The sequence below is a fragment of the Leucoraja erinacea genome, chromosome 4 (assembly GCF_028641065.1).
Source record: "Leucoraja erinacea ecotype New England chromosome 4, Leri_hhj_1, whole genome shotgun sequence".
NCBI lineage: Eukaryota > Metazoa > Chordata > Chondrichthyes > Rajiformes > Rajidae > Leucoraja > Leucoraja erinaceus.
In genome coordinates, this window is record NC_073380.1 from 22,773,060 (window position 1) to 22,797,672 (window position 24,613).

Below are 24,613 nucleotides of genomic sequence, written 5' to 3' on the forward strand. Positions count from 1 at the left end.
TAAAGAACAGAAAACAGACAGTAGGAATAAACAGACCACATTCAGGTTGACAGGCAGCGACCAGTGAGGGGCTGCAGTGATTGCTGCTGGAGACTCATTTGTTCATAACCTACGTTAATGATTTAAATGGGGAGATCATGTGCAATATATCTAAGTTCACTTAGGATGCAGAGCTAAATGGTAGCATGGATACAGAGGATGATGGAAAGAGGTTCAAGGGGATACAGACAGGTTAAGGCATGGCAAAAGAAACATAATGTGAAAAAAACAGCATGGGCATTCACTCTTGTAAAAAAAGTAGAAACCCGAGGTATTTATTAAATGGTGTATGACAGACAAAGGCGTGGGTGTTCAGAGGAGCATTGGGCCCTAGAACATGAACCACTGAAAGTGGACATATAGGTATAGAAAGTATTTAAGAAAGCAAATTGCCTACTGGCCTTTATTGTGAGTGAATTTGAGTAGAGGAGCAGAAACATTCCAATTATGTAGGACCATAATGAGCTTGCATGCTCTGTACAAATTTGGTCTTCCTAACTCATAAAGGATGAATTTGCAGAAGGAGGAATGCAGTAGATGTTTACCAGATTAGCATGATGCATTAGTTACATGAGAAGAGAGAGACGACCACCCATTAAGTAGATTAGACCTGTGCTGTTCTGCCCCCATGACAAAATATTTCTGCGGGCTTAGCAGAGTAGATGGGGTATGATATTTCCAACTATTAAGATATCTAGGATGAAGGCTCACAGTCACAAAATAAAAGGTTGGTATTCAGGACAGAGAAGACATTTCTTCACTCAGGGGAGAGTGAGTCTTTGGAATTCTGTGCCTCGGGCTCAGCCATTAAGTGTTTTCAGGATTCACATAGAACATAAGACAGAACAGCATGGCACAGGACAGGCCATTCAGGACACAATGTCTATGGCGAACATGATGCTAAAATAATCTAATCTCCTCTGCCTGCATATGATCCATATCCCTCCATTAGACAGGCACGGCCATCTGCCTATCTACAAGCCTCTTAAATACCACTGTTGAATAACAACTTTCATGGACTCAATTTAATAAAGCTATAAAGCATAACACACTTTCACTTTGCTTTTTCACTTTCACTTTGTTTCTGCACAACAGAGGAACACAATGTAAATATTCAGATGGTCTTCACAGTATCTGGTGGTCATGGGGTTCAACGATGCTGCATTATTTTCAAGGAGGTTTCCAACATTCCTTGAACCCTTTCTTCTGTCTACTTGGTGATCTATTTTCATGGCAGGGCTCAGTATGGAATTTGCAGTTGAAGCAAACCTATAATTACCAAGGTCAATCAAAGAGAGAAATCATTTAATTGCTCCTTGAAGACATTCAAATAAATTTATGAGCAGGACGGAACTGCAGATGCTAGTTTACACCAAAGATAGACACAAAATGCTGGAGTAACTCAATGGGACAGGCAATATCTCCAGAGAGACAGAATGGGTGATGTTTTGGGTCGAGACCCTTCTTCAGGCTGAGAGTTAGGGAGGAGTGAGTCATAAAGATTTTTAGATATTAATAGAACTAGAGCATGAAATGAGTAACATTGAGGTTAGATATCAGCTGTGAACTTAGTTTAAAAATATGGAATAGTCATAAGGCCTGAATGACTCTTCCTGCTTTTATTTCTCATCTTTATGCCCTGGTCCAAGAATAGGTAGCTTCTGAGAGGATTAGCTATGAAGAGGCTTGGAGAAGAAATTAGAGAGTTTAGGATGATTGTGGTAATTGAGAGTGAGGACCCTCAGTGACATTTCAAGGTTGTTGGCACATATTAGGGTGCGTGATTAAGGGAGGTTTGAACACAAGTGAGGAATTAAAAATTGTTACTTGTGGACAGAAAACCAATCAAGGTCATTGATCAATTTCAGTTAATTGTTAAAAGTAAACTGATAAAAGTAAACTGTTTTTGGTAAGATTGGTTGCTCAAATTTATGAAAATTACTCCAAATATCACAGCTGCTCCAGATCTATTCCAAATTGGTCTCTGTGGTGGTTCAAGGAGATATCTTACCATTACCTTCTCAAGAAAAATTGGGGTCCGTCAATAAATATAGGCCACATCAGCAACTCCACATCCTTTACACAGACAGATGATCACAAACGGTATTCTGTGTTGTTCAAGGGTTTTACGTAACCTGTAACCTTTCTCTTTACCTTTATTTTGATTCTCTTATTTTTCAACATCTGTTGACTACAGTAACCGTCCCCATGCAAAGCTACACCAAAGAGTGCATATTTCATGTTAGATCGCATGTCAGCAACCCATTTAATCACACGGGAGCCACAGCCACATTCAATCTTGTAGCCGCTGTTTCATATAAACATATAAACTGTATTTATATAAAATACAAACACTTTATATAAAGTCAGCAAAGGATGGCATGATTAGATAATGACCAGTAATAGGAATGTATTTTCCACTCTTCCAGTCCAATTGTATAGTGTGTCAGAATATAACTGGTTCAGTGTAAAGCAGGAAATAAACATTGGCTTGCCTGGAAAAATTGATCGATATATCTGTCTGCTTTTATTCATTTTTGTTCAACATGTATCTTGGTTGAACTACATGGTAAATGGTAGCAAATTGAGGAATGCAGTTGAACAGAGGGATCTAGAAATAACTGTGCATAGTTCCCTGAAGGTAGAATCTCATGTAGATAGGGTGGTAAAGAAAGATTTTGGTGTGCTGGCCTTTATAAATCAGAGCATTGAGTATAGAAGTTGGGATGTAATGTTAAAATTGTACAAGGCATTGGTGAGACCAATTCTGGGATATGGTGTACAATTTTGGTCACCAAATTATAGGAAAGATGTCAACAAAATAGAGAGAGTACAGAGGAGATTTACTAGAATGTTGCCTGGGTTTCAGCAATTAAGTTACAGAGAAAGGTTAAACAAGTTAGATCTTTATTCTTTGGAGCACATAAGGCTAAGGGGAGACTTGATAGAGGTCTTTAAAATGATGAGAGTGATAGACAGAGTTGACGTGGATAAGCTTTTTCCATTGAGAGCAGGGAAGATTCAAACAAGAGGACATGATTTGAGAATTAAGGGACAAATGTTTAGGGGTAACATGAGGGAGAACTTCTTTACTCAGAGAGTGGTAGCTGTGTGGAATGAGCTTCCAGTGGAAGTGGCGGAGGCAGGTTCGATTTTATGATTTAAAAATAAATTGGATAGGTATATGGATGGGAATGAAATGTAGGGTTATGGTCTGAGTGCAGGTAGATGGGACTAGGGGAAAATAAGTGTTTGTCACAGACTAGATGGGCCGAGATGGCCTGTTTCCATGCTGTAATTGTTATATGGTTATATGGTTATATCTTGTGGAAATTACGGACAATCATCAGAAAGTGGTATCAGCTCATTATAATCAAGCTATTCCAAAACACGGCTGTCGAAAGACCAAATATAAATCAAATCTGACATTCAAATTGATTTGATCAGTGTATTTTGATTTATTCTGAAAGATCAAATACAGGGTGAAACAATGTTGACTTACTTTGTTTTAAATTGTTGCCTGGTAGAGTTTTGTATTAACACTACTGGGACTTAAATCCTCTTTAATCAGTTTTACTTGGTCCATTGTGCTGGAATCCACTCATTAAAATCTTATCAAGTCTCTCAGAAAGGAAACTAAAGATCTGGCATAAAACCAATGATTTTCTTAATCTTGCAAGACTTGTGTAGTGCCACCATTGTTAGCTTGATTGTGACCTGTCTTTATTCATTCTTGCAAGTGATGGAGAGTCAGCTATAAAGGGTATGTGGCCCTCAGCAAGTTTATCGTGGCTAGTGATGTGATCCTTAAGAATATGTATCAAGTTAAAATGACCTTTTCCATTTTTCCACTCAATGAAAAAGTCCTTACTTGGCATGTGGAATATATGTGTCATATATAATGTTTGATGTTAACAATCATGACTCTTATTAAGGGACTGCTTTAAGAAATGGGCCATGCAATTGACTGCTCTCTATATTATGACATTGTTTCATGTAGAACTTACCAGAAGTTAGAGAGATGTCACAGTGAAGATATTGATCTAACTTTGTAAGCTGTTAAGTACCCTTAATATTATAACTATACAGGGAGAAAGATCCTGGATCACAACTAAACAAATTGGTGAAAATTTCAAAAGTACATATATGAAAAAAAAAACACTTATGAAGTAAGAGAAAGACTAAGCCGTATAAACCCTGAACCTGTTTTATCATTCACAAAGATCGTGGCAAATGTGATCATTGCATCAGCTCCAATTCCTTGCACATCTCCATAACCTATGATTTCCTTTTGGTCAAAATTGTCTATCTCGAATTGTCTTAAATATGTCCAACGATTGTACTTCCCAAGCTCCCGAAGGAAGGGATTTCCAGAAATTCATGATCCACTGGGAAAATTGCGTGTCTGTCTTAAATTGGCAGCCCCTTTTCCTGGAACATAGCTACCTGGCTCTAGTTTCTGCTATGAAGGTAAACTACTCATCGACATCTACATCTGTATTCTTGTTTAATACTTTACTATCCTTTCCCTTAGAGATTCTTTAAAAGAAAATCCAAACATTTCTGCAATGGATTAATTCGCAAAGGTCGTTGTCAAGATTTAGGTTTATTTTTCAGAAAGAACCTAACAAAAGGTCATTCATTGCCATCTGTAGATTCCATAGTGAGGCAGTTATAACCATTTCCTTTATTGACCGCAGTCTGACTGTTTTACAAAGAAAGTGAAGAGACACTTACTATTTTTGAACTTGAAACCTTGTAATTTTGCTCCTCTGCAATTGAAGAGCTTACCATATTGGATGTAAAGAGGTTTTAAAGAGTTATAGACCAGCTGAATGCACAGGCGAAAATATGGTAAATGGAATATAATGAAGGAAAATATGAGGTCATTTGTGTAGGCTCCTAGAACTAAAAAGTGGATTATATGTTCAAGGGTGAGAGGTTGGGTAGTGTTGATCTTCGAAGAGATATCTTGAAATCAAGGGACATCATAATTACTATTAAAACCGGGTGGCGCCAGCAATGGCTGCCTCACCAACAGTCTGTCTGTCCTTTCTTTCTTTGTGTTTTAATTGTATGTGTTAAATGTTTTTAGTGTTCTCTAGCTTGTTTTATGTGGGGGGTGGGGGAGTGGCAGGTTGGGGGAAACTTTTTCTAATCTCTTACCTTGCCGGATTTTCCGTATCGTAACTCCGTCCGCACTGCGGCCTAACATCGAGGAGGTAGCGGCTTTTGCTGGAGACTGATTTTGAAAGCTCTTTCGCGGTCACCAGTGGACTTACCGTTGCGGAGCTCTCAATCCTTTTGCCAGGGTTGACCTCGGAGCTCCAGCCATGGGGGCTTGCGGACTTAACTTCACAGAGCCCACGGTCTCTGGCCAGAGACTTCTCAGAGACTTCGGGAACACCAAACTGCGGAAGTTTTGACCATCCCAACACGGGAGTTTCAATCGCCCGACATGGGGTCTTCGACCGCCAGCTGCAGGAACTTTGACCACCCCGACGGATGGTTCAACTGCCCCGACCGCGGGTGAATAAAGAGTAAGAAGATAGGACTTTTTTGTCTTCCATCACAATGAGGAATGTGGGGAATCCGCTGTGGTGGATGTTCATGGTAACTTTTATGTAGCTGTGTGTCTTGTTGCTTTTTTATTTGTATGGCTGAATGATAATTCACATACCTTAATTGGTACATGTGACAATAAAGGACCTTTGAAACCTTTGAAACATAAAGTACTTGTGCTATTACACCAGGATAAGCGTGCAACCAAGAAAGCCAAACGCAAAGGTAAAGTAGTATCCAAACTGCTTATACACACACACTTATGCTATAGGACAATAACTCCATATTCAATAATAAGCTATCTACATTTTAACAAGCACATAAAAAACTAATAGTGTAGATGCCAGTATATCATTGGGGTTACCAAGTGGGCACCTCCCTTCACTGGTGTTTTGTCAAGTTAGGCCCACAACACCTCAGGAAGGCTGAACAGTTAATTCTGGCATCCCAGAACAACCCCCCTCATGGGACTGTATGCTTACTGAAGGCTAACGTGTAGATGCATCATTGATCTGGTGGCAAAGTAGAATGAGTGCCTTTATTAAGATAAGATTTGATTACATGAATACGGAAGAATTACTGCAGTTGAAAGGGTCTTGGTAAGACTCCACTTATCTAAGAAAGGATGTATTTGCAATAACAATAATGTAGAGAAGAATGCATGGGCAGGCAACATGGATGCTGGTTTGTCTTATGAGACGAGGTTGAAATGCACTGTGTTCTCTAAAGTTAGAAGCAAAAATGGAGATTTCTTCAAAGGTTATATAATTGACAAGCTGGATATAACTATGAGGAGCCCAGAGTAGCAGTGTTTAAGAATAAAGGATAGGCAATTTAGCACTGAGAAGAGGAGAAGTTGCTTCATTCAGAGGATGGGGAATCTTTGGAATTTGTTTACCTGGGCATCAGCAGTAGCCGAGCTATTATGATAAAATTAAAAATAGAGATTTATGGATTGCTGGGCAATAAGGTAATCAAGGTATGTAGGAATAATGCTGGTAGATGACGTTAAGTTATATGTTCAGTAGTCATCTTGATGAATGGTGAAGCAGATTCAAAGGGCTACTCCTGCGCCTAATTTCTATGTTCATAATTAATGCTTAAAACTCTCTCGGTACCACTTGAGTTTGACATTAGTATGCAACCCAAACTCGCATGTTCAAAGAATGTATATATGCAAAATGGTGCCTTCTGGGAAGGTTGAGTTTGAGATTATATTTGAGTTTAGTTTATTGTCATGTGTGAAAATACAGTGAAGATACAGTTAAAAGCTTTTATTGCATGTTATCCAGTCAGCGGAAAGACAATACATGATTACAACCGAGCCATTCACAATGCAAAGATATATGGGAAAAACGTGATTGACATTTAGTGCAAGATAAAGCCAGTAAAGTCTGATCAAAGTTAGTCCAAGGGTCTCCAATGAGGTAGACAGTCGTTCAGGACTGCTCTCTAGTTGAGGTAGGATGGTTCAGTTGGCTTATAACAGCTGAGGCACGCTTCTATACCTTTTGCCTGATAAAAGAGGGGAGAAGAGGGAGCGGCCAGGGTGCAACTCGTCCTTGATTATGCTGCTGGCCTTGCTGAGGCAGCGTCAGGTACAAATGGAGTTAATGGAAGGGAGGTTAATTTGTGTGATAGTTAAACTAGAACCAGACATACACTGTGATTGATAATGCCCTGTAAAGTGTTGTTGAATAGAGAGATTGGGGTGGGAGATTTCAACCTTCACGTGGTCCGCCCTGTTTCAACAAATGCAATCAACCTGGTGTGCACAATCAAATAAGATCAAATAGAACAAGTTGTCCTACAACTTTAGGCTGTGCACGCCATATGCAAGTAGAAGAAGAAGAAGAATAGAGAGATCCGTGAGTTTGAGTACATAGTACCGTGAAAATGAGAACACAATGTAGACACGGTTGCGAGGAAAATGTACTGTGTGGCAGTTTCCCCTCACTGGCTGAGACATTGAGTATAAGAGTTAGGATGTGCAAAACATTGGTTAGACCGCATTTGGAGTATTCTGGTCACTGCATGAAAGGAAGCTAGAAGGGTGCAAAAAAGTTTCAGGAGGATGCTGCCTGGATTGGAAAATATGAATAATCTAGATAGATTGGAGAAGCTAGGTCTGTTTTCCCTCGTGCGAATGAGGCTGAGAAGTGATATGATAAAGATATATAAAATTATTAGTGGCAAAATAGGGTAAATAACAAGTGTCTGTTTTCTATGGTCGGGGTGTCCAAAACTAATGGGTTTAGGTTTAAGGTAAGAGAGTGGAGATCTGACCATAGGGGATCTGACGAGTAATCTGGAATGAGCTGCCAGAGGCAGACACGGCAATAATATTAAATAGGCATTTAGATTGGTACTTGAATGAGCAGGGCATAGAGAGATATGGAATTATATTAAATTCAACATTAAATCGGTAGTAAGGAAGGCAAATTAAATGCAAGCATTTATACCAAGACATACCTCTATAAGGTGCTGGTCAGGCTGTGTTTGGAGTACTGTGAGCAAATTTGGGCCCCATATCTGAGGAAGGATGTGCTGGCTCTGGAGAGGGTCCAGAGGAGGTTTAGAAGAATTATTCCAGGAATGAGTGGGTTAGCATATGGTGAGCATATGATGAGCATTTTGACAGCACTGGGCCTCTACTCACTGGAGTTTAGAAGGTTGAAGGGGACCTCATTGAAACTTACAGAATAATAAAAGGCATAGATAGAGTGGATGTGGAAAGGATGTTTCCACTGGTGGGAGAGTCTAGGACCAGAGCTCATAGCCTCAGAATTATAGGGCGCTCATTTAATAAGGAGGTGAAAAGGAACTTATTTAATAAGGAGGTGAAAAGAAACTCAGAGGGTAGTTAATCTGTGGAACCCATTGCCACAAAGGGCTGCGGAGGCCGTCAGTGGATATTTTTGTCAGAGATAGACAAATTCATGATTAGAATGGGTGTGAAGGGTTATGGGGAGAGGCAGAAAAATAGGATTATGTGGCAGAGGTGAATCAGCCATGATTGAATGGTGGAGTAGACTCCATGGACCATATGGCCTAATTCTACTCCTATAACTTGTGAACTTGTAAATTTGGGAGAAAGTAATTACATTTTAAGAACGCCTTTCTTTTCAGACAATGATGGTTTGCACCATCCCATGTAAAATGTGTCTACTGCAAGGCAAAGATGCTTCTGTGATGGGAACAGACTTGATTTGACTTGTAAAACCTCAAAATTACAGAGCTCAGTCAGAAATGCCTGAAGTGCCTCAAGGGTGGATTGACTTTATAGTACAGACCTGCAATTGCCTGTTTGAATTAATTGTGATAATGTTGTTCCATTTGTGATCTGGCAACTGTAATTATAAAATCAGCTAACATGTTCAAAACCCTTTACTGCAGATTGAGGATTTTAATTCAGTGTATGATAAATGGAGGTGATTGAAAAATAAAATGGTATCATGTAAAGCAACAATGGAATGGCCAAATTGTCAAACAAATGATGGGGAAGAACATTCCCTTCTCTATAGGACTGACCTATATAGTTGACCTTCTTTCCTGGCAAATGAAATGGCTTAGCAAGCCATTTATTTGTTCAATATTCATCTCTTAGAAACTCAGAACAACTTCGCAGATTTTCCTTACATTTCAAAACTGAATCCAGGACCTAAAAATACTAGATTCATACAATCAGTGACAGGGGTCCATTTTTCCGCATGCTCTAGAATAGCTGTGATTTATAATTAAAAAGCAAACAATCTCCTGGCATTGAATCAATGTAGAACAGCCTCGAAGAAATGGCTGTGCAATGTGTACTTTTTTCTGTTTGTATTTCACATCAGAATCTTAATCTGAACCCATCAGTGCCTGGGAGAGCAGTATGAGAAAGATTACTAACTTTCTAAAGCTGTTGTTGCCAGTGGGAGCAAAGCAGGGATCAAAGATGATGTGCGCTCAAGTCCACGTGAAACCAAAATACTGGAGGTAATAAATGTTGTAGAAATAATTGTACGAAAACTAGAATGTAAAAGCAGGGATGTGATGCTGATGCTGAGGCTTTATTATGCATTGGTCAGACTGCATTTGAAGTAGTGAACAGCTTTCGGCCCCATATCTGAAGATTGAAGGCCCAGAGGAGGTTTACAAGAATGATCCCATGGATGTCCATGTCCAGATGTGTTATATTTGGACTTTCAGAAGGCTTTCAACAAGGTCCCACATAAGAGATTAGTATACAAACTTAAAGCACATGGTATTGGGGGTTCAGTATTGATGTGGATAGAGAACTGGCTAGCAAACAGGAAGCAAAGAGTAGGAGTAAACGGGTCCTTTTCAGAATGGCAGGGAGTGACTAGTGGGATACCGTAAGGCTCATTGCTGGGACCCCAGCTATTTATAATATATATTAATGATGTGGACGAGGGAATTGAATGCAACATCTCCAAGTTCGCAGATGATACGAAGCCGGGGAGCAGTGTTAGCTGTGAGGAGGATGCTAGGAGGATGCAAGGTGACTTGGATAGGCTGGGTGAGTGGGCAAATGCATGACAGATGCAGTATAATGTGGATGAATGTGAGGTTATCCACTTTGGTGGCAAAAACAGGAGACTATTATCTAAATGGTGGCCGATTAGGAAAAGGGGAGATGCAACGAGACCTGGGTGTCATGGTACACCAGTCATTGAAAGTAGGCATGCAGGTGCAGCTGGCAGTGAAAAAAGCGAATGGTATGTTAGCATTCATAGCAAAAGGATTTGAGTATAGGAGCAGGGAGGTTCTACTGCAGTTGTACAGGATATTGGTGAGACCACACCTGGAGTATTGTGTACAGTTTTGGTCTCCAAATCTGAGGAAAGACATTCTTGCCTCAGAGGGTGTACAGAGGAGAAGGTCCACCAGACTGATTCCTGGGATGTCAGGACTTTCATATAAAGAAAGATTGGATAGACTCGGCTTGTACACCGTGCTTTAGGACCGTGCTTTAGCCATCTTTTTACAGTGGCAACCTTCCTGTTCATCGCCGTGTGTGTCTGTTTCACCTTGGCTTTGCACTGTGTGAATTTTTTAGACAACGCTCTCCCTTGTTTCCCCTGCCCCCGCCTGCCTAACAGGCTGGTGAAGGAAGTGGTGTGTGTGTGTGTTCGACTCTGACAGTCGCCATTCCAGTTGCCGGTTTTTCAGGTGACTGCCAGCAACTTGAGAGTCGCCGGTAGTACGCTGAAAAATCGCGTAAGTGGGACAGGCCCATAAGCCTTTAATAGATCTAAACATTGAATGGCAATTTTCTGAGGAGCAGAGATATTACCCATGCTAATATTTATCTATCTGTCAACCTCACAAAATTATTGATCACATCTTCTAACCTGTTAGAATATTCCAAAATGTCTCCACTTTATGCTCTGACCAAAGAGGTCGTGAATTTTCTGACAGATTCCAGCTGCCCAATCAATCTGTGATCTCTGCTGCTGGGTTCTGCATGGAGCCCAATAGCAGGAACACAAATATGTTTCCAAAATCTGCCAGAAGAATCTCTGGGGAATAAGTTCACAGATCCGGTCTTAAGGGTCTGTCCCACTATATGAGGTAATTCAAGAGTTCTCCCAAGTTTTCCCCTGATTCGAACTCGGGGAATATCCGTAGCAGGTCCGTAGGAGTTTGTGGATGTCTCGTAGCGGCTCGTACGAGTAAAAAGTAAAACATTTTTTCATCACGAGTATTTTTTTACTCATGGACATTTTTTGCAGTGTTGAAAAAACGTCACGAGTTTATCGGATTTCCCGAGTGTAGATCAGTGCATGTTCCTTTAACATAGTGACCTCACCACTACTAACCACTCCCCATTATCTTCAGTATAATTGTAACCTCCCCACCTCCAGCTCTCTCTCTAGCTCCAGTGACAGACCACGGACAGCTAGGGCACAAATGTGTATCAATATAAATGTTAGTAATAAAACTATTTGTGAAGACATCGTGTGTTTCAACACTTCTTTACATGGTGTCATAGTCGAACTTTGCGCCTCCTGTGTATCGGGTTTTTATTTATTTTTCTCCTTGTTCCACACCTTTCGTTGTTTTTAACCCTTGCCTTGAAATGTCAAACTCTTGTTGTAAACCAGATGTTCTGGTGTTTGACTCCGACATCGTCCATCGGTGGGCTGTCTTCCGGCGCGATTTCGAGCATTACATTGCGATTGCTCATCCTGATGCCACCCCTGCGGTGGAGGCACACCTGCCCCTCAACCTGGCTGGCCCGGAGGCCATGGAACGTTCTGAATCGTTCGAGTACGGCGCTGGTGAGGATGCTCGGGACCCGGTATGTCTTATGGCTAAGTTCACTGCACTTTGTGACATTCCTACCAACTGCATACTAGAACGGTTTAAGTTTTTCACCAGGCCTCAGAGCCCCGGGGAACACATTGACACCTACATCGCCTCGTTGCGTCACCTAGCACGGCGTTGCTGCCTCGACGCGGTGACCCCCGACCAGATGACCCGGGATGTCCTGGTTTACGGTCTCCTGGACGAGAAACTAAGGGCTGAACTTTTGAGGAAGCCCGACCTGACTTTGAATGAGGCGTTGCACGCCTTTCGCATGGCTGCTGCTGTCGCCTCCGTGGCATCGCCTGCTGCTCAGGACATTAACTATGCCAGTGCTGCTGGCTGCCGGTGGTTCGATGGCCCGCCGCGCCAGCGTGGCTCTCCCGTGGCCCCCACGAGAGACAGCCCACGTCGTTGCCCCAACTGCAACTTTGCCTCCCATCAATTTAATGTTTGCCCTGCGCTGGGAAAGACTGGTAATTTCTGCAGGAAGCTAAATCATTTTTCTGCTGCATGTCGCTCCCGTGGAAAACCTGTTCCTGCTCCCAGGAGAAGTCTAAACAACATTGCTGAGGCTGATAGCGCAGCCGGTTCCCAGTACCAGTCAGACGAACTCCCTAATTCTGACACCAGTTCCTCCCATGACGAATCGAGTATTTTTTCACTGTTGGGTGCACCTGCACTGATAGCTGATCCCTCAGTGCGTGTAACTGTGAATGGGACGACCTTTCTGGCGAAGGTCGACACGGGGGCGTTTTCCAATGTTATGTCAGTGAGCCTCTTCAAGAAGATAAGGTCTGGGGAGAAGGTTACTCCCAACGACTCCCGTCTTCATGCCTATGGGGGAGGCGTGCTCGTACCAGTCGGCAAGGCTACTCTTATCTGCACGGTCCTGGAGACCTCTCGGCCCCTCACTTTTCACCTGCTGGAATCTGAGAATGAAACACTGTTGGGCGCCCGTGCGTGCCAGGACCTCGGTTTGGTTTCCTTCCACCGTGGCATCCACCTGGTGCAGACCCCCCTGGACCCCATGAGTAAATACCCTGATCGTTTTGATGACGAGCTGGGCAAGCTGCCCTGCAATTACAAGATCGCCGTGGACCCGGGTGTCGATCTGGTGATCCCCCCCACCTCATCGTGTCTCCTTTGCCATGAAGGACAAGGTGGAGTCGACTCTGCGCCACATGGTGGCCGTGGGCATCCTCAAGGAGGTGAGTGATCCCACCCGGTGGGTCTCCACCATGGTTGTCGCTGCAAAGAAAGACAAGAGTGAGATTCAAATCTGTATAAACCCCAAGGACCTGAACCTTGCCATCAAGCGCCCGCACTACCCCATGCGAACGGTGGAGGACATCGCTGCACAGGTTGGCCCAGCCACTGTCTTCTCGGTCCTCGATGCCAAGAGCTCTTTCTGGCAGATACCGCTGGATGAATGCTCCTCCTTCCTGACCACCTTCAGCACACCCTTCGGCAGGTTCCATTTCCTCCGCATGCCTTTCGGGATCAATTCTGCCAGCGAGGTTTTCCAGCACACCATGGAGCAGCTGTTTGCCTGTCTGCCATGTGCTATCAGTGTCGCCGACATCCTGGTGTACGGAAGGGACGTCGCTGAGCACGACCTCCACCTCCGCCAAGTCCTGGACAGGGCTCGTGAGATCAACCTCAAACTTAACTCCAAGAAGTGCCGTTTCCGCGTCCCGGAGATCACGTACGTAGGCCACGTCTTCACAGCTGAGGGTCTGAAGCCAGACCCGCAGAAGACGGCTGCGGTCTCTGGGATGTCCGCACCCGCCGATGTGTCCAGCCTGCAGCGCTTTCTGGGCATGGTGAACTACCTGGGGAAGTTCATTCCCGACCTCAGCGAGCTGAGTGCGCCCCTGAGGGAACTGATCAAGAAGGATACTGCCTGGGCTTGGTTCCCGAAGCACCAGACGGCTTTTGATGTCCTGAAGTCCAGACTGGTTCGCACCCCCACCCTCAAGTTTTTTGACTTGAAGCGTCCCATCGTCCTCACCTGCGACGCCTCGAAGTTCGGTCTTGGTGCCGCCTGCCTGCAGCTCCACGATGGACTGCAGCTGCCTGTCTCCTACGCTTCTCGCACCATGACCCCTGCTGAGCAGCGCTATGCTCAGATCGAGAAGGAGCTCCTCGCCGTGGTGTTTGCCTGCTCGAAGTTTAAGGATTACATCCTGGGCAACACCGTCACTGTCAAAACCGACCACCAGCCGCTGGTCATGATCATGAATAGACCGATCCACGTTGCCTCTTCCCGTTTGCAGCGAATGATGCTGCAGCTCCAGCGCTTCACGTTTCGAATCGTGTACCGCAAGGGTACGGACATGTTCGTGGCCGACACACTGTCCCGCGCACCGTCCACTGCCCGTCACCGCTGGCGTCCACTGCCCGTCACCCGTACGATTCGTCTGACCTGATGGTGCTAAACGTTAATATTGTGCCTTCACAGCAGATGCAGTCCCTGGTCCAGCACACTGGCAAAGATCCTGCCCTGCAGCAGCTTGCCGACGTCATCCTTCGTGGCTGGCCTGACCGTCGCTCATCTTTGCCGGCTGGTGCCGTGCCCTACTTCCTGGTCCGGGATGAGCTTGTGCTGCACGACGGAGTGGTGGTGAAGGGCCACAAGGTTGTGGTTCCTGCTGCGCTGCGGGACCACTACTTCCAAACCGCCCACAGCGGCCACCCCGGGGCGGAGGCCACTCTGTCCCAGGCCCAGAGCCAGTTCTATTGGCCCGGCATGGCACAGGACATCCATGAGAGGGTCTCCGCCTGCTCTGCCTGCAATAGCCTTTCTCCCCATCAGCAGCGCCAGCCGCTCCTGCAGCAGCCTGCCCCCGAACTGCCGTGGATGGCAGTCGCCACTGACATCTTTGAGTGGCGTGGCAAGCATTTCCTGGTCCTTGTGGACTCCTACTCCAGCTGGTTCGAGGTGGATCAGCTCCCCTCCCTCACATCTGCTGCTGTCATTGGGAAGCTGCGCCGCCACTTTGCAACCTTTGGCTCTCCTGCGAGTCTGCAGTCTGACAACGGCAGCCAGTTTTCGAGCGCGGAGTTCCGCGCTTTTGCTGCCACCTGGAACTTTCGTCACCACACCAGCAGCCCCGAGTACCCGCAGAGCAACGGCCTTGCTGAGCGTGCCGTCCGCAGTGCCAAGGAGTTGCTGGAGCATTGTAGACTTTCTCGGTCGGATTTTTACTTGGCCCTCCTCAACCTCCGCAATATTTTCCGTGACCCTGCCTTGGGCTCGCCTGCTCAGCGGCTCATGTCCCGCACCACGCGCCCTCCGATCCCAGTATCCCAGCGGTCCCTACGGCCTGCCGTCCTCAGCCCTGCCGCTGTCCAGGAGCGCATTGCCCAAAAACAAGATATCCAGAAGCGCTCGCATGACAAGTCCTGCCGTCCCCTTCTACATCTATTCCCTGGCCAGGTGGTCCGGATGCGGTCCCCCTCCGGACACTCCCGGCCGGCTGTTGTTGTCAGCTCTGCCGGCTCTCCGCGGCCTTACCTCGTTGACTATGAGGGTACCATCTACCGCCGATCCCGCCAGCATTTGCTGCTGGTCAACGAGCCCGCTCCGCCTCCTGCAGCCCCTTTTGCCCCACCGGTTCCTTCCTCGCTGCCCACCGCTCCTCGCATGCCCAGGACGCTTCCTTCTCAGCTCTTTGTGCCCCGGTCTCCTGTTGCTCTTCCGCCCTCGCCTGCCTTGCCCGCTCGCTTGCCCGCTGCTGTCCCCGTTTCCCCTCCCCGGTCACCTCATCCTCCCTCTCCTGCGCATTCTCTGGTTCGTTCACCTGCCTCCGCTCCTGCTCCTGTCCCTGCTGTTCCTGCGGAGGAGGGGGAGGGCGGGCTGCGTACCCGGTCCGGGCGGTTGGTCAAACCGCCGGTACGTTACGGGGAATTTGCTTAGCTGTTTTAACTGTTTCCTGCCGGTGCACGCGTTTGTCTGTTCCTAGCGTATGAGTCGTGGTCGCACTGTCATTATTGTAATGCTTTGTTTTCCAAGGGGAAGGATGTAGATCAGTGCATGTTCCTTTAACATAGTGACCTCACCACTACTAACCACTCCCCATTATCTTCAGATTAATTGTAACCTCCCCACCTCCAGCTCTCTCTCTAGCTCCAGTGACAGACCACGGACAGCTAGGGCACAAATGTGTATCAATATAAATGTTAGTAATAAAACTAGTTGTGAAGACATCGTGTGTTTCAACACTTCTTTACACCGAGTACCTACCGATAGCATTAAGAGTCGCTACGAGATGTTCTGGGTGTGAATATATAGTGTTGCAGCAAATGTGTGCAAACATGTTAAGAGGAGAACACCTGCTTAAACATATTCTGTCATATGCTGTGGATATAGCTAAGGCGTCTGTAACCCTATGGAACTTCTGAATGTATTTGCTCACAGGACAGAGGCTTACCTGTGTAAAGTCCAGCACATCATATTTTTGCATCGTAACATAAAGGGGATACAGTGGATGAATCATTTGACAAGGAAAGTTAGGAAGCTTTCACTTACCATTTCTCCAGGAAGACCAGGTTTTCCAGGAAATCCATCAAAACCACGGTCACCCTAAAGGAAGAAAGACAGCATTAAATCTAATTGATATGCAGTAGCCTAGAACCACAGGTAACAAATCAATGTCAAGTTTGATATCACAGAAAAGTTTTCATTTCTTTTTAATTTATACCTATTCAGGCAGTGAAATGTATTCGGATCTGCTGAGATCTTTTTATAAGCACAGTAATGCTTGTGAATGGAAAATAAGGTTTTAAAGACTGTGTCCCTCATCTCCCAAGCCTTAATATGTGTGAGATGGCTCAGATATCCCCTATATTCTTTATTTTCTTAGTGTTGGCCTGATCCTAGTTATTGTTCTTGAGTCCATCTATATCCCATTCCTGAACTTGTTAATACCATTAAAAATCATGAAGAGGAAAGTACAATCCTATCACAGTTTTCTCCTCACACAGAGCCATTATATGCATCATTACAATGAGCAAGATTCTACTTGTTCCTGAACCTTTCTCTTGATCTCCAGACAGATCAATCAGAATGTAATGCTTTTAGTGAAAACAAGGATAATTTTAGCCTAAAGCAACGGGTCAGCCAGCATCTCTGGAGAACATGGGTAGGTGACGTTTCAGGTTGGGAATATTTTAGTTTATTAGTCTTGGTTCAGGAGAAACACATGACTTGAAATCTTTGGGCTTTAATTCCATTTTAGTGGGTTTAGCAATTAGTGGGACAACAAGAGTAAATGGCTATGAAAATTACTGCAACTTTCATCTTAAAAATTGAGATTTCTCATTTGCCAATTCTGATGACCTGAAATTGCAATACTTGTTTCTCTATCCACAGATGCTCCCTGAGCTGCTGCCTACTCGAGCACTTTCTGTGTCTAATATTTAATATCACAAACACCTGCAATTTTTGTTTTGCTTTTTAATTAGGCAAAGGTGGGAATTGAGATTAATTTTGAATTTTAGATATTGTTGTGGAATTTTACAATCTTGCAGCTCAGACAATGATGTGTATATGAAGACTTACCTTCTCTCCATGTGATCCTTTAGGACCTATATCACCTCTTATACCCTAGGAGAAGAAATAACAACAGTAATTTATAATAAAAATGAATGATAAAAATAAATGCATGTAATAAAACAACTAAAACAATTTCTAACGATGCATAGGGAACTTGAAACTTGTAACAATCAATGAATTATCAATAATGTTATGACCATTTCACCACATGTTTCTCACTGGATATGATCTTCAACACATCGCTAATGTTGAATTAGAAACACCATGTGTTGTTACATAATGTTTCAGTTACCTTAGTAATCTATACATATAGAATCAGTGAGAATAAGTTTCACATCATCCAAAAAGTGGAGAATGAAATATTAGCTCAATAGCTCGGTAGTTCATAGAATTATACAGCCCGGCCCTTCAGTCTAATGTGTCCATGCTGTCCCTGTGCCTTTCTATATTTGACCTATTTGCCCACATTTGACCCATATCCCCCTTAACCTTTCTTAGCCACGTACCTGTCTAAATTTCTCCTAAATGTTACTTTACCTGCTTCAACCACGTTGTCTGGCAGATTTTTCAATGTAGGTGCTACCTTCTGTGTGCATATCTCCATCATAGCCCAAGAACATTGGTTAATGGGATCTTCCCTACAGCCAGCAGGTTATTAAACACCATAACCTCAAATAAGCTCTGAACTTCAAAAGAACTTCAATTATTATTATTATTATTATTATTATTATTATTATTAATATTATTATTATTATTATTATTATTATTATTATTATTATTATTATTGTTTGTTTTTTGAGTATGTGTGTGTATATATATCTATGTGTGAGTGTACTTGTGGATATGTGTATATATAGATACACACTGAACCTTTTTTTCTCTCTCTTTTATCATATTGTTTACAGTGTAATATGTTTACATACTCTGTTGTGGTGCAGCAAGTAAGAATTTCATTGTTCTATCTGGGACACATAACAATAAAACACTCTTGACTTGACTAGTGTAGGGGAAATGGGGTATGCAGTCGGGCACAAGGCCAATGGCTTTGGTTTTATTGATGTTGAATTGTAGGTTGTTATAAAATTCATATAGTAGTTTGACAGAAATGAAGTAGATGAGGACTAGAGTTGATGAAGAGACAGTGAAGGTGTAGGATGGGACTAAAGATGCTGGTTTACACCAAAGATAGACACAAAATGCTGGAATAACTCATCGGAACAGGCAACATCTCCGAAGAGAAGGAATGGGTGACGTTTTGGGTGAAGACCCTTCATCAGTCTTGAACCGAAACATCAGGGATAGAATAATATGATAGGATAGGGAAAGTAAGAAAAACCTTTTTATTTACTGTGCCTAAATTCACTGTCAAACACCAGTCCTAGATTTGGGTGTCATTTATGATGTTGCATAGAATGCATAGGAATGTACATTAGCAACTGGTAGATGCCAGATCTCTGCAATATGGGAGTTGGCCAAGATTAGGTGCAGCATAAACAATCTAGACCTGATGATCGTTGCTGTGTATCCCAAGTATCTTCACATGTACAATGTGAGACAATGACAAACAGCAAATCCAACGTTTCAACTTACAGGAGATCCAGCTGTGCCTTTAAAACCCTGTTCTCCAGGATAACCTTGGTCTCCCTGTTGGAAATAATAAAACAGTTTAGTAACTAAATTAAGAAAAATATAATGTACTCTGTTCACCCTCAAAACAGCAATATCAGACTTTATTTCCTATACTATGAACAAATGATACATGTGAAAATTTAAACAATATAGAACTATATCCTTGATTGCCAGAACCATAGACATACAAGAACATGAAGCAACAATAGTAAATATCTCCATGTTTTCAGCTCCATGAATATTACAAGGCAAGTATAGCATTTATTATGAGCAACCAAAGAACATTTTTTTTCTCTCAAATATTTAACAGACTTCCTTAGGAGGCAAGAACTATAAGGACCTGTCCCACTATGGTGACCTTATTGGCGAGTTTGGGAGACTTTGCGCTCGCCACAAGCTCGCAACATGGTCGAATCATAGTCGTAGATGGTCTCTGGTGAGTCTCCTTCATGGTCGGGAGTAGTTACCGCATAGTATGGTCGGGAACATGTTGAAACATTTTCTGCGACCAAAAATTGGTCGGCATGGAGAAAATCGATACTTTTGTAGTCGTAGGTTTAGTCAAAGTAGGTCGTAGTAGGTCGGGATGTTATCGTAGGTTATTGTAGGTAATTGAAGGAAGTCGAAATAGTCGTAGATAATGTTAGTATATCGCCCTTGCTCATTTCAATGGCTCGTTGATAGTCAAAGCTAGTCTTCTACATAGTCAATGGAGGTCATCTACATAGTCAAAAGATGTCAACATTTTCGGCGATTCAACAAATCCATGACAGTCTCCTAAACTCGCCAATAAGGTCGCCATAGTGGGACAGGCCCACTTGACTGACCTAATCCGCGAGTTCTGGCGAGTTTTGCCCTCGACTCATACTCACAGCATGGTCGACACGAGGTCGTAGGAGGTCTTCGTAACTCTCCTTCATGCTCGAGAGTGGTCTTTGCATACTCGAGGCCTCAGCTAGGTCACAGCGTTGTTTTCAATATGTTAAAAAATGCCCGCAAGTAAAAAAGGTTGCCATGGAGAAAATCGGTACTTTTTTTACTCGTTGGTTTAGTTATAATAGGTCGTAGTAGGTCGGCGTGTTAGTCGTAGGTAATCGAGGGTAGTCGAAGGTAGTCGAAGGTAGTCGTAGATAGTCTTCATCATAGTTGAAGGGAGGTTGAAGGAGATCGAAGGAGGTCGTCTTCACTCTCCACTGTTCGGTGTCCCATTTTCCAAAGTTAGTCGTAGCTAGTCGAAGCTGGTCTTCAACATAGTCAAAGGAGGTTGAAGGAGGTCTTCTACATAGTCGAAGGAGGTCTTCAATGTCATTTTTTCAAACTCTTCTAAACTCGCCAATTAGGTCGCCCAAGTGGGACAGCCCCTTTACATTTCAATGGGAAGCCACAATGCTCCTCGCGAACAAGTGACGCTTGATTCCTGGTCTCTGCATTATGGGAGTTGGACAAGTGCATACAGTGTGAAAACAGGCCCTTTGGCCCATCAAGTCCACGCTGACCATCCATCACCCGTAAACTATTTCTAATTTATTCCATTTTCACATCCTACGCATTTGGGGCAGTTTACAGATGCCAATTAACCTACAAACCCAAGATAGACACAAAATGCTGGTGTAACTCAGCGGGACAAGCAGCATCTCTGGAGAGATGTAATGGGTGACGTTTCGGGTCGTGACCATTTTGAAGAAGTATGGTCGCGATCCAAAACGTCACCCATTCCTTCTCTCCAGAAATGCTGCCTGTCCCGCTGAGTTACTCCAGCATTTCGTGCCTATCTTCAGTTTAAACCAGCATCTGCAGTTCCTTCCTACACAACCTACAAACCTGCACTTTTTGGGATGTGGGAGAAAACCGGAGCACCAGAAGAAAACCCACGCGAGCACAGAGAGAACGTGTAAAATCTACACAGACAGCAACCGAAGTCAGGATCAAACCTGGGTCTCTGGTGCTGTGAGGCAGCAGTTCTGCCACTGTGTCAAAGTGTCATCCTAGTGCTTGAGCGCATTTCAAAAGCTTGTGCGCATGAGTGCTGGAGTGGATGATGGGGAATATGGGTTTAACAGTTTGTAAAACACATGGTGCAGCACCATTGAAACTACAAATTGCCATTTCAAAATAATCACCCAGGGAACGATCATGATTCCAAGTTTCATAGTTTCATGATATCCTGACTATTTTCCATACAATGAATTTGGGGAACACTGCACCCTGAATGTTGAACATTAAATTCATTTAGCTTAAATGAGCACTAAGAAATTTAGAAAATGAAACAGCTACCCAGGATTATTAAATGGAAATGACAGGGCTATTCAATAATCCCAGGGATTCCTGATAAGATGCATAATGCATTAAATGCAACAATTCCTTATTCAAGAGATATCGAGCAACTGTCCATATGGTGCCAGCGCAATAACCTCGCCTTCAACACCAGCAAAACCAAGGAACTGATTGTGGACTTTGGAAGGAGTAGGAGGGGGACCCACAGCCCCATTCATTTCAACGGGTCGATGGTTGAAAGTGTCAAGAACTTCAAATTCCTGGGCGTGCACATCTCTGAAGATCTTTCCTGGTCCGAGAACACTAACGCAATTATCAAAATAGCTCATCAGCGCCTCTACCTCCTGAGAAGATTACGGAGAGTCGGATTGTCAAGGAAGACTATCTCTAACTTCTATAGGTGCTCAGTCGAGAGCATACTGTCCGGTTGCATCGTGGCTTGTTTCCGCAATTTGAGCGCCCTGGAGAGGAAAAGACTACAAAAAGTAGTATACACTGCCCAGTCCATCATCGGCTCTGACCTTCCTTCCATCGAGGAGATTTATCGCAGTCGCTGCCTCAAAAAGGCTGGCAATATCATCAAAGACCCACACCATCCTGGCCACACACTCATCTCCCTGCTACCTTCAGGTAGAAGGTACAGGAGCCTGAAGACTGCAACAACCAGGTTCAGGAATAGCTACTTCCCCACAGCCATCAGGCTATTAAACCTGGCTCGGACAAAACTCTGATTATTAATAAACCACTTTCTGTTATTTGCACTTTACCAGTTTATTTATTCATGTGTGTATATATTTATATCATGGTATATGGACACATTTATCTGTTTTGTAGTAAATGCCTACTATTTTCTGTTGCTTAAGCAAAGCAAGAATTTCATTGTCCTATACAGGGACACATGACAATAAACTCACTTGAACTTGAACTTGAACTTATGACCTTTATGAGTATGTTGACAGGAGCTGAGGGCATAAGGAGAGGAGGGGCAGGCTAGGATTTATTTCTTGGAGTGCACGAGGCCGAGGTGTGATCTTATGGAGGTGTAGAAGATCATGAGGGGAAAGGAATGGTAAATGTGCTGACACTTTTACCCAGAATAAAGGAATCAAAAAACAGAGGACACAGGTTTATCATGAGAGGAGAAAGAAAGGGTGGGTATATGAAACAAGGCACCAGAGGGGTTAGTTTAGACAGGTACTATAACAATATTTAAGACACTTGGACATGTATATCAATAGGGAAGGTTTAGAGAGATATTGGCCAAATGCAGGTAGGTGGGACTAGTGCAGATGGGGCATCTTGGTCGGCCTGAACAAGTTGGGGCGGAGGGCCTATTTCCTTGCTGTATGGCACTATGAATCTGACATTTTTAGATTCAATTACATAAATCTAATGGACCTCTCTGTGATGTGAATGGAAGGAGGCCAACTACACAGCAAAATAAATGCAAAATATCCCAAGCAATTGAGAAACAATGTGATTTGGAGGAACAGCACATCATATTTTGCTTGGGTAGCTTGTAACCCAGCAGTATGAACATTGAACTCTCTAATTTTAACTTACTTCATCTCATAGTCCCCCACCCCCCCCCCCCCCCCCCCCACACACCCCCCTATCCTCCTTACACCCTTCCTCCTACCTAGTCGTTTTGCCAATTCCACAGTTCTCCACATTGTTTCTCTTGAGATCACTCCTTCCCTAGCCAACAGTGGACCTACCAGGCAACGTCCTGGAGAAGCTATTTGTGGCTGGCCATGACGGTCCTCATAAGGTCATAAGGTCATATGTGATAGGAGAAGAATTAGGCCATTTGGCCCATCAAGTCTTCTCTGCCATTCAACCATGGCTGATCTATCTCTCCCTCCTAAACCCATTCTCCTGCCTTCTCCTCATAACCTCTGACACCTGTACTAATCAAGGTCCTGGTCTTTTCTCTGCCTCCAGTTCTTCATCCCCCTCCCCTCCCCTCCCCCCACCTCTTGCTTTCAGTCTGAAGAAGGGTCCTGACCCGAAATATCACCCATCCTTTTTCTTCAGAGATGCTGCCTGACCCGCTGAGTTACTCCAATGCTTTATGTCTATCTTAGATTTGTACAGAATAGGTCATGTCCAATCAATTTAGTGAATTTTTGGAAAAGGTGTTCAAAATGAGAGATGGGTTGTGATGGAAGTTTGCTAATCTCAAAGGAAAGAAGTCACCTCTTTTATACAATATGCAGCATGAATAAAATGGAACAGTGAACCACAACACATCGGAGAGACTCAGCCAGTGGTTTCTGATTTCAGGGCCACGTGTTTCAATATCTTTATGAACAACTTAGACAATGTTGTAAAAATCCTCGTATCCAGGTTTGTTTAGAAGGACAATCCTGAGGCAAGTGAGGATATGCTAAGGTGTGCAGCGTGTATTTAGATATTAGAGATCCAGCTTCGTATTTCACAAATTATTGGCAATTAATGCCCTGTATATTAACACAGGTAAAGACAACTGTGGATCCAATTTTGAACAGTAATCTACAACCCAATTAATCCTTGAATATTTGACCAAATTCAATCCTTTAGGTATAGTGTGGTGCAGCTCTCTTTGAACAAGTGCAAACCCTGAATGCGATATGAGGTTTTAATGATAGGTTGACGGTGTGCCTCCTATAATTCTAACAGCCAATATAATGGCAAATTATGTTTTACAATGATTTATTTGAGGCTTTCGTGTGGCATTGCTAATTGATGTAATTTATAAACCCATTGTCAAACCATTCAATTGGATTACTTATTTGGAATGTTTATATATATGTTTTGACATGTGTGAAGGAAGTGGAATAATTATTTTGTTTTTGGAACTGCTGTTTAAATTTCAGAGGAGATAGATAACATGAAACTTTGTTTATTTTTCTTTCTCTCAATTAACTGCTTAATAACTTTCGAGCAATTCAGCCTTGGTTGAATTGGTTGTAAATATATCTTATGAAGAATAATCGGTACGGTAAATCCTCTGTGCTTTGCAAACTGCAAATCTTCCTTCTAGTGGTGATGCAGTAGAGCTGCTGCCTTACAGTGCCAGAGACCTGGGTTCGATTCTGACTATGGGTGCTGTCTGTAAGGAGTCTGTACATTCTCGCTACGACCACGTGGGATATCTCTGGATGCTCCAGTTTCCGGCCATAATCCAAAAATGTACAGGTGTGTTAATTAAATGGCTTTGGTAAAATTGTAAATTGTCCCTCGTGTGTAGGCTCA

The 24,613-nt window shown here is 43.5% G+C and overlaps 1 protein-coding gene across 2 annotated transcripts in view; it reads right to left on the reverse strand.

Annotated features, from left to right (window-relative positions):
- The window catches only part of col22a1 (collagen, type XXII, alpha 1), a 260,574-nt gene that overhangs the window by 117,255 nt on the left and 118,706 nt on the right, over positions 1-24,613 (reverse strand). For both annotated transcript variants that reach the window (XM_055633867.1, XM_055633868.1), the window contains exons 14-16: positions 19,064-19,117; positions 17,480-17,524; positions 16,448-16,501 (exon numbers count right to left, since the gene is read on the reverse strand). In XM_055633867.1, the coding sequence (XP_055489842.1) occupies positions 16,448-16,501; positions 17,480-17,524; positions 19,064-19,117 (153 nt within the window). The remainder of the gene's footprint in view (positions 1-16,447; positions 16,502-17,479; positions 17,525-19,063; positions 19,118-24,613) is intronic.